General features: G+C 37.4%; 2 protein-coding genes and 1 non-coding gene across 3 annotated transcripts; 1 reads left to right on the forward strand and 2 right to left on the reverse strand.

Annotated features, from left to right (window-relative positions):
- Positions 1 to 709: 709 nt before the first annotated feature.
- Positions 710 to 2,115, reverse strand: LOC127102891 (uncharacterized). The gene is made up of 4 exons (XM_051040212.1): positions 2,086 to 2,115; positions 1,935 to 1,997; positions 1,561 to 1,848; positions 710 to 1,489 (listed from the first exon to the last, which is right to left on the reverse strand). The coding sequence occupies exons 1-4, from the start codon at positions 2,113 to 2,115 to the stop codon at positions 710 to 712; spliced, it is 1,161 nt and encodes a 386-aa protein (XP_050896169.1).
- A 3,891-nt stretch (positions 2,116 to 6,006) lies between these two features.
- Positions 6,007 to 6,114, reverse strand: LOC127109274 (small nucleolar RNA R71). Its single transcript, XR_007796601.1, has one exon. It is a non-coding gene; the product is annotated as a small nucleolar RNA R71 (small nucleolar RNA).
- Positions 6,115 to 6,550: 436 nt separating this feature from the next.
- LOC127105236 (protein yippee-like At5g53940) lies at positions 6,551 to 9,764 on the forward strand. The gene is made up of 5 exons (XM_051042400.1): positions 6,551 to 6,863; positions 7,845 to 7,888; positions 8,250 to 8,358; positions 9,230 to 9,285; positions 9,371 to 9,764. Exons 1-5 carry the CDS (start codon positions 6,768 to 6,770, stop codon positions 9,450 to 9,452), a joined length of 387 nt encoding a protein of 128 aa, XP_050898357.1. The 5' UTR covers positions 6,551 to 6,767; the 3' UTR covers positions 9,453 to 9,764.
- Positions 9,765 to 9,970: the final 206 nt, after the last annotated feature.

The raw sequence follows: 9,970 nt of genomic DNA on the forward strand, positions 1-9,970 counted from the left end.
TCAAAAGTTCTTGACAATGATTTGATCATAACTTGCCAACCACACATGAGAAATGCATGTTATTGGACCTTTTGGAAAGGTGAGAACAAGATCTTCAACTTTCATGTTGGACAAAATTTCATTTGAAGCTTGTATGATGATGTAAATTTGAGGAGAAGACCTTTTCATTTTGGGCAATTTGAAATTACAGGTCACTTACTATTTTTGGAAACTTTTCATCTGACCTCAAATTCTTCAATCTTGATCTTTGAAATATCAAATGAGACTTGTATGGACATGAATGAGGCCTCTCAAACCATCTCCCACCTTCAAATCCATGAATTCAGGCATAGTTGACCACAGTTGACTTTCTAGGATTTCAGATGAAATTCAGCTTGACTGTGGAGCTTTGATCATCCAATCCTTGGTCAAACCACTTCAAAAGGATCCCTAGGTCATATGAACTTGTTGAATCAACCCTAGGGCTTTGCTTCAATAGGAAATGCACTATTTTGCTTGCTTGACTGATTCTCCTGACCAGTCTTGACCTAATCTTGTCTGATGGCTTGCACTTGGGCAAAGGACAATGCAATGCTATGCAGTGGACAATGTAATGTTAATGACCTAATGATGAAAATGTATGTACAAAATGGTAGGTGCAAATTTGAGGTGCTACACCTATCTCCAGAATAACGTTCTCCACTTCAGGGGAGGCTTCTAGCAAGTTAACCTAGATAAGAAGAGCTTTCAGAGTTAAAGGGGCAGAAGGATCAACCAACAACAATAGAAACAAGTCACCCTTAAAGACTTTGTCCTTGATTTTAGAAAGGATTTCGCCCGCAGAGGTGCTCGAAGGCTGATCTTCTGACATTGAAGTGTTATGACTCTGATCAAAATAACTCTCCCTACAATTTAACATCGCCTTTAAATACTCCAGTGGTTGACTTCTCTTTAAGATAACCAACTTTTCTGCAGAAATGACACCAATGCTACTTGACGAAACGCCAACCGTTGGATTGTCGGCCATTGCAGGGGTTTGAGTTTGAGCATGTTCTTCACCCACATTGGCTCTTCTTTTTGTTTGGCTCTCGATGTTATCAGGGTTAGTCGCCAGATTTCCTTCATTCGCTTTCTCTACCACCATGTCTTCGACGCCCCATCCCTCGCTCTGAGGCTCATTCATTTCTGCCGCTGTGTGTAGACCAGCCCCGGGGGTTTCTTCATCATCATCTAGTTCATCCTCAACCATAGGGACTTGATTACCTTGGGCCTCATTTTCCTCGCTCGAGTCAGTCTCATGACCAGAGTCACTGGTATGATAATGTTGAGTGGTGGTTTTTGGTGGCGAAGCATCGAGGGTACCGGTTGGAGGTTGATTAATCTCGCTCATGGACCACTTTTTAGAGGATGGTCGATAGGTGGGCTCGTCAGTGCTGTTCAAAACATCTGGCATAGAGGCAGGCTTGGAGGAGGAAGCTTTCTTGGGAGGAATGATGGTGCTCGCGTCACCCTAAAGTCAATACAAGCAGAAGGTGTAAATGACTAAAAGAAGCAAACAAGTGAAGAGAATTGGGGGGGTACCTTATAACCTTCGACCTTGGGGCTAGAATTGTCGCTCTCGCTTTGAGCTGCTGTTACTCTTGCCATTTCTTCAGGAGTAGGTTCTTGGATAACAAGTGCAGCGAACCTTTTTCTTGAGAGTTTTGTGTTTGGTTGATTCGAGGGGTCGATGGGTTTTGGCTGTGGCTTCCTCTTCCTCGAAGTGAGATCCAGAATAGGCGACATGTCATCTTCGTTAGAGTCCACGGTGATGGGGGTAGCAGTGGGTTTTTGGATTTGTAGGGGACTCACCGGAGGTTTTCGAGCAACCTGAAACAAGCATTAAATGTTATATCATCAATGTATAACAAGGATAAAGGAACAAAGAAAGAGAGGTACCTTTGCAGGTTTGCTACTTCTTTCAACCTTCGAGTCAATGGGTCTTTTGTTGGTGTGCTTTTTGGGGAGGATCCTGATAGCTAGAAAAAAAAACAAGAAGAAACAATCAATGTTAGTTAAAAGAAATTCAAAGGGAATCTACTTCGAGGGAAGTCCCCTGTATCACACCTTCACATATGTTTGATTCGATTCAGACATCTTTGATCCCTATATGAAGGTGCCCTTTGAAACTGCCTAAAGTGTGTTTAGTCGCAAGCACCCGCTGAGCCTTTTTCTGAGATTGTTATTGAAGGATTTTAATGGAATCTCCACAAATAAACCAATCTGGGAATAGGGGTGCAAGAGCCACTCCGAAGTTAGCATTTGGCAGTGGAGGAAACTTTGGGGGAAATGATTTAAGAGCCATTTCATAGCGTTTCTCACAGGGATGTATGAGGGAATATTTAAAGTTTCTAGTTTCTTTGAAAACTTCTCTTTGAGCGTAACAGCTGCTTCGCGGATGGTTCAACTAAGATCATCAGGTTGATAGGCAGTTTTGAAAAGCTTAAATTTCTTTTATAAGCGTATAAGTACCTTTCTTGGTCCTTTCCTGCACAAGGAGAAAAGCTTGGTCAAACAATTAAATAAATGAGGTAACATCGCATAATTCCTCGATGTAATATTTGGCCCACTACTTCCCAAATTCTCAACTACAAAGGAAGCTAGGCTCAAAATGAAATGGAGTCAACTGGGTCCTGCCAGTATACTTGGCTATTTGTTTGAAAGTCGTAGTTTCAGTATGAACGAGCTTGTGAAGGAGGAAGCTACTCTTCTTGTCGTATAGGCATTTCGGGAAGACATGGACCAACCCAAATTATCGAGCAACAAGGTTGGGCTGGTAAGTTATTAGTGTGACTTGGACTTTTGAAGGGTTAAATCGAAGGGTAAGGATCCGAGGCATCAAGAAGGCTTCCCAAATTAGCAAGGATTTTGTTTCTTGCTTTTTAGATAAGGAAGGAAAAGTCCTGGTAAACCATCTAGGGCCAACTTTCCTGAGAGCGAAGGGAGCCATACTCGAAGTAAAATTATGACTTTTAGAGAACATCATGATGTAACTCATGAAGGTTGATTGAAGAGCCCGTCCTTCGTCCCTGGGGGTTAGTTGAGCTAACCTCGGTCCTTCGACTCTCCTGCGCCTGATTTCTTCGCTATCTTCATCAACGAGGCCCTTGTTGGGCAGATTAGCCTCGAATGTGGCATTGAGCCAAAATTGTAATAACCAAAAAGGGCCAGACAATAGAAGATTTCCTTTGTCCCCCAAATTATTTAGTTGAGCCACTCTGTCGCTTAAGGATTCGTACAGGCTGGCCAAAATCATCTCACTTAAGCACACATCATGCCTCGCATGCAGTTGATTAACTAAGGTGAGATATTTCTTGGCCACTTGTAATGATTTCGAGCAAAACACAGAGTGACACAACCACAAAGCCAGGAAAGCTATATGCTCCACATCAGAGACAATTTCGGTGTCTTTATCATGATAATGAACTATATGTGTTGAAAATGTTGCTCTTGTAGTCGAAAAGGAAATGGTATCTATGGAGTCAACATCAGGATCATAAGTGTGGGCACTGGGTTTCAGCCCTGTGAGAGCGGCCATGTCGAAAAGTGTGGGGGTGATCATTCCACAAGGCAGATGGAAGGTATAGTGTGTGTTGTCCCAAAAGTACAACGAAGAAACTAACATAGGGTTACTATAATCCAGGTCCAATTTCGACAACATAATAAGGTCGTATATCCCTATATCTTTCCAAGCCTGAGATTTTTGTTTCTCTATTTTGTTTAACCGATTGGAGTAATCAGTGGGATCTTTGAAAGTTGGGGTGGCACGAAAGACTCTAAAACCATTGTTCATAAACCTTAAATCTATAGCGTTTTCAGCCGGGGGGGTTTCAGAAGAAGAAGTTCTAGGGTTTTTAGCTTGTCCTATGGGTTTGCATTTATGATAAGACGGAAAAAACTCTCTAAGCTTGTTGGTATCAGTGTCTAAGTCTGCTAGAGGTCCAGATAAGGCGTAAGTTTTATTAGAGACAGAAACATGAATGAGTACCTGAGAAGCATAAATCCAACGTTGTTCCTTTGTCTGAGGTTCTGGTAGGTACTGACGATTACCAACAGCAAGGGGGCGGATAAAGTAGCAAATGGCGGAAGTTCAAAAATTTTCTTCGGAGCTTTGGACCTATTGGCAGTAGTTTTGAAAGAAACTCCTGTTCCCTTGAGAGTTCTGTTTGAAGCATCCATCGTTAAGGTTTAAAAAAGCGAAAATCTGGGTTTCAGTTAGAAAGGATTGGGAGAAAAGAAGGCTTGAACGTTTGAAAATGCAGAGAATGTGAGGAAGTTCTGAAATGGGTAAGTAATTGGGTTTTATAGACCTACAGGGAGACGTTTCAAATCAACATTAATGGTAGACAAGTTAATGGGACACGTGTATCCCTTGGGAAGTGTAGTGAAAATGGCAATTAATGCTATAACCATGATGTCCTAGGAGCTAGGAAACGTGATGAGTGGAAAAGATTCTGTTGTGGGCTGAAAAGACGTGGGTAGGAAAAAAACAATGATGACGCTGATGTCACTAGACAAATGGAGGAACTGAAAGGTTTTGCCAACATTGAGATACGTGGCAGTATCAGCCATTGAGGCGTCGAAGTAAGGTCTCAAAAAATGTCTTTCTCTCTTGTATGTCGAAAATGACATTTTTGGGGGGAAATCTGTCAGCTCAAATTTTTGACGCCCACTTCAAATTACCAAATTGGAAAGCATGTACAGCTGGCTTCGACTAAGAGGTGATTCGACCAGCTGAAGGTAGATTGTCTTAGCTGATTAAATAAAGATCAAGCTTATAGCTGAAATTTCGGAGCGGTTCCTTAAGGAGCGGTTAAAAGAAAAACGGTTTCAATCAAAGATTTGAAATTTAAATAAAGGAGGGAAAAGTATCTTCGTTAGAAACCACAAGGATACACGTGGAAGTAGAGTGAGCGAACATACACATGCAGGATGCCACGTGTATCAACGTGATTGAAGAACCCTCAGAGCGGTTATTTCGATCCAGTATAAATATAGGGTCTTAAAGTTAGAAAAGTGTGTCAAATTGTGTATAAAAACCTGCAAATTTACTAAGTATTCGTGTGAAAAAGAACTGTAAAACGCAGAATGTACGTTGTATACACCATTGTTTAATCATTTCAAAGCATTACAAAGTTATCTTTACTTTCTCTTCAGAAATATCTTTCCTTGCTCTTTACTCTCAAACGCTTTATTTCTTACTTCGTCATTTATAAGTTAAAGATCTTTAGTTCCTTTCGTTACTTTGAACTTTTACCTTACATTCTTAAAGATTCTAGCACTTACTAACCTTTTCGATTGCTTTTAATCCTTCTACAATTTCCCGTCATTTACTTCTTCTTTAATAGTTCTAAATACTGATTTAAGATTGTTCTTTTGTTCAAGTCACTCTTTTGTCTTTAATTTTTATTTAACGCTTCGATTCAACGTTTAGTTCGATCATTTATCAACTTTACACTTACCAGAAATTTAGCACATGTCCTAGGATCAATTTGATCGATCCTGTAAGTGACCAAATTTAGAAATTTGGAAGATCAGCGATTGTTTACCATTTTTCAAGGTAAACAGCCTCATAGTGTGAGGATTGTTACTTAGAGTGACACCTCACTGTATCACACCCACACATCATCCCACCTGTTGAGCATACATATCTTGTTGGGTCTTCTGATGCTAGGGTACCTGTCGATGACATGTCACCGCCGTCGTCTCCTACAACTGACGCCGATGATCAGCAGCGCCTCCAAATGATTGCAGTTATTATGGATAATCTCATGGGTTTGGTAAACCCAGATGACAAAGTTTATATTGGATTATCTCGTGTTGCACACACAACCTATTTAACTTGCCAAATAGTTTCTTATTGCTTCATACGTTAGCTTTATTTTTAGTCAATATTCTTCCAAATTTATCTGAATTTCCTCATAAAAATCGTGTAATGATGAATGTCATCACGTTCCTCACCCAATACTTTCCACCAAGCAAAATGACACTATTAAGGAATCAGATAACTTGCTTTAAGCAAACTGATGGTGAATCGCTCTTCAAAGCTTGAGATCGTTTCAAGGAAATGATGAGATTGAGTCCACACCATGGGTTAGAAAAATGGTTTATAGTCCATGCATTTTATAATATTCTTCTCTACTCCACAAAAATGGCCTTAAACTTTACTTCGAGAGGGGCCTTAATGAATAAAGATTATGACGAAATCTAGACCCTTATATGAGGATAATACATAAAATCACTACCAACATGGAAGCAAACACGCTCATATAGAAAAATCCTAAAAAAAAGAGTAATACACGAATATAGTGTCTTTGACCATATCAACACTAAGGTAGATGTCCTAACAAAAATAATAGTCAAAGAATTCAACACATGTAAATTTATACAAATATTTGTTAAAATAAAAATTATTATAAAAAATAAAATATGAGTAAAACAAATTTCTTTTCAAAATATATTTTAAAATAAATTTATCAAAAAATTCCAAACATATTTGATTTTATTTTTCCTCAAAACAATTTTTAAAAATTAATTTATAAAATAAAAACTCATTCAAATATAAAAACCCTCTATTTTGTGTCAAATTTCAGTTTCTCTCCCATATAAAACACATACCATTAATAAAACCCAGTCAAACAAAAGTAAACACAAAATTTGAACAAAATAGAAAATATTACTACAAATATCGAAGATCATACCTTAATCGAACACTTGAAGTAAAATTGGTTTCATTCGTGTAAAGCTTGATGGGTAGGGTTTTCTTTCTTGATTTGGAAGGAAGAGCTTACCGATGCATATTCTGTCAAACCCCTTTTGCCCTTGCCGATCATGTTCTCTCTCGGGTAAACCTCTATCTGAACTGTTCAATTCCGTTACTGAGAGATTCAACTTTTTTTTTGTTAATAGTTACTCGAGTCTTTGATTTTTATTGAACTTTAATTTTATATTAATGTTTGAAGATGGATGATTTTAGTCTCTGATTTGAGGTAAACCCTAGTATACCGTGTTTGCAGTTTTGAAATGCCTGAGTGATATATAAGATGGTGATGTTAATGAATTTATGGGTTTCGAATCGAGGTAATAAGTTGTTGGTTGAAAAATCAATGAGGGAAAAGGATTTCATAGATTTATTCTACGATGAATCATATGTGGAACTGGTTTTGCAACGCGGAAAGTTAAGATGAACTGTTGAGTTTGCTTTTAGGTAGATTGATATATGTTTTAATCGAGGTTTGGAATCGAGGTAATAGGTTGTTGGTTGAAAATTCAGCAAGGGAAAGGGATTTCATAAATTTATTCTGCAAAGAATCATATTGGGAGATGGTGTTGCATCACGTAAGTTAAGATGAAACATCGACTTTACTTTTGGGTAGATTGATATATGTTTTAAGCAGATATCGAGGTTAATGAAGGTGTTGTTGCCATTAAAAACTGGAATAATGTTAATGAGAGAATAGTATAAGATTACTTTATGGAGAATGGAGGTAGATTGTATTTCAGTCCACAACACAACTGTTAGTTGTTCTGATGATATGGGATTTATGGATCTGGAAAACAAATGAATCCCATCTCCTCGCCGTTTCTTCTCTTATGCAAAATAAGGAGTTCGTTCATTCATGATGCGAATCATGCCATTCTCTGCCATGGATTGAGACACATTCCCAAACGGGAAGATGTGAAAAGGGTGATTGAAATAGAATCTTGTCCTAGATAATTGTTATTATACAGTCCATTTTTTAAAATGTACCTAGTTCTTGTGTGCAAATTTTCTTTCTGATATGGCCTAGCAATTTGACTGTGGTTTATTTCTCTATGATGATCAGTCATTCAGCTGTAGTCGAGGGAGGGCATACCTTTTCAGCAAAGTGTAAGTTTATTTGAAACATTTGTTTATATCCCCTGTTCCCTGCCCCTTCCTCCTTTTCTCCCCATATTCATTATCATGCTTTCATATAGATCTACTTTGATATCTGTTCAGTATTGTGCTTCAGACAAACTTAGTTAACCCTCCCTGCAAGGGCCTCCCAATCCCTAACCTAAACCATCTTTTCTCTATTCATATGGAAAATGAATTAAAACACTAAGCATTTATCTTTGATATGTAATATTATGATTTTTTTCTGGCTTGCCCAATTAGCGCCTTTTCTTGCCATGAACCGTCCCATATAGCATCTTCTTGACTGACTATGTCATATAATCATTGTTTGTTAACTTTTGGTATTCGATAGGGTGAATGTTACACTTGGGACTCAAGTAGAGAGATTGATGATATCTGGAATGCATACAGTTGAAGACATATTTTGTTGCTGCTGTGGACAAATTGTTGGATGGAAATATGTGAGCTTTTCCTTTCCACCTCATTTCTTTTATCATACTTTTGGTCTTTTTAATGGGTTACCATCATACATCATGTTGATGATAAAGTATGTTACCAAAATGTAGTCAATAAATGATTTTTTGGGAAGGGTTAATGGACTTGAGTATTTCTGTGATATGATGGATTAACTTGATTTATGATAGGAGGACTTTATGACTCTTTTGATCCTAACAACCAACCCCAATGAGTAACAATGCAAATTAAACCTCAAATTCAGAAATGCTATACTCTTTATTTTTTCTTTGGTTTTAAAGAAATTGGAATTTGATCCAGGGTTTCCACGGGTATATTTTTATTCAAGAGGTAGTTCATTGACATCATTAATTTTGGGGATCAGTCTTGAAAGTTAAAATCAGCAATCGATTTTGATTGAATATGTAGGTAAATCAGAAATTCAATATTTGATTTTTTTAAATGTATATTAAACAGTTTAAACTGCCAACAACTTTTAACTAGTACAAGAACACACAGGAATGATTTTTCTGGTTTCCCAATAGATTGTGTTTATGTAATTCATTTAAAGAAATTGTTTTCTATTCCTTGAGAAGTTAACTTAAATTGATGCATTGCCATGAAACTCTGGATTTGTTTAATGTGATCCTGTTTGGGCTGAAAATCCCCAAGCGTTTAAACTTTTAACTCTATTAGGAGAGAGATGGGCTTTGCATTTGTTTAGATGGATTATCTATTGAAACAAACACTGTAACATCATTGACATGCAAGCACTTGGTTGACTCCGCAATCAATTTTGGTCTTATCTCCATATATATTAGCATCATTTTTTGACGAGCTCAATGCAGTTTGAAGTAATAATGTTTTGAATTCATTCAGATTATAGCACATGAGAAAAGTGAAGCATATAAAGAAGGGAAATTTGTGCTCGAGAGGTATGGAGTTAAATTTGATTTGAGTCTTCGACTTTGACCATGTTAAGGTAAACTAAAATTTGATTACTGTTGATGAATCACGCAGATGGAGGATAGTTGATGACGTTGAAGAGGAATTAAGTTTGGATGCTAATGCTAGTTCAAGCGAATCAGACGAAAACCCTTAGCAAGTTGCTCCTCCTTTCATGAATTCAAGAATTGTAGCTAAGCTAGAAAATATATCATATCTTTAGTTTTTTAGTATTCATTAACATAGAATTTCACAAAGAAACTCTCTAGTTGGAGAAGTTTATTACTTGATTTCAGCATTTATAAATCTTTTCATATGGAACTCAAAGTTGCTATTTCTTTATAGAGGGCAAGGCGTGCCTGCGCAAACATCCTGCAACTCTTGCAGGTTGATAGAGTAATAAAAGTTTTTTTGTACTTGTTCTCAATATATCTAATATATGTGGAAAGTTAGGTTACTGTTCCAGCAATACGTTTGCAGATACAATTTACAGTAGTAGGATTTGTTATATTATAATATAAAATCGTGGCTTCTCTCACTTTGAAACGGTTCTAACTCTGAGGAAGTAGGAGTTCATTATCTTCAAAGTCAATAATTTTGTGAAATTTGCTTTATGTTATTTTTCTACATCTGATTCAGACACTTTTTTTAAAGATTTGTGAGTGCTTCCTGCAT

Source organism: Lathyrus oleraceus, chromosome 7 (assembly GCF_024323335.1).
Source record: "Lathyrus oleraceus cultivar Zhongwan6 chromosome 7, CAAS_Psat_ZW6_1.0, whole genome shotgun sequence".
Taxonomy (NCBI): domain Eukaryota; kingdom Viridiplantae; phylum Streptophyta; class Magnoliopsida; order Fabales; family Fabaceae; genus Lathyrus; species Lathyrus oleraceus.

Excerpts from the sequence above, each read along its gene's own strand:
- LOC127102891 (XM_051040212.1), bottom strand. The coding sequence starts at position 2,115 with ATGTCTGAATCGAATCAAACATATGTGAAG. Across the intron at positions 1,998-2,085 it reads CGAATCAAACATATGTGAAG|CTATCAGGATCCTCCCCAAA; the intron begins GTGTGATACAGG and ends TTTTTTTTCTAG. Across the intron at positions 1,849-1,934 it reads TGACTCGAAGGTTGAAAGAA|GTTGCTCGAAAACCTCCGGT; the intron begins GTAGCAAACCTG and ends TGCTTGTTTCAG.
- LOC127105236 (XM_051042400.1), top strand. The coding sequence starts at position 6,768 with ATGGGTAGGGTTTTCTTTCTTGATTTGGAAGGAAGAGCTTACCGATGC. Across the intron at positions 6,864-7,844 it reads CCGATCATGTTCTCTCTCGG|TCATTCAGCTGTAGTCGAGG; the intron begins GTAAACCTCTAT and ends TATGATGATCAG. Across the intron at positions 9,286-9,370 it reads GGGAAATTTGTGCTCGAGAG|ATGGAGGATAGTTGATGACG; the intron begins GTATGGAGTTAA and ends TGAATCACGCAG.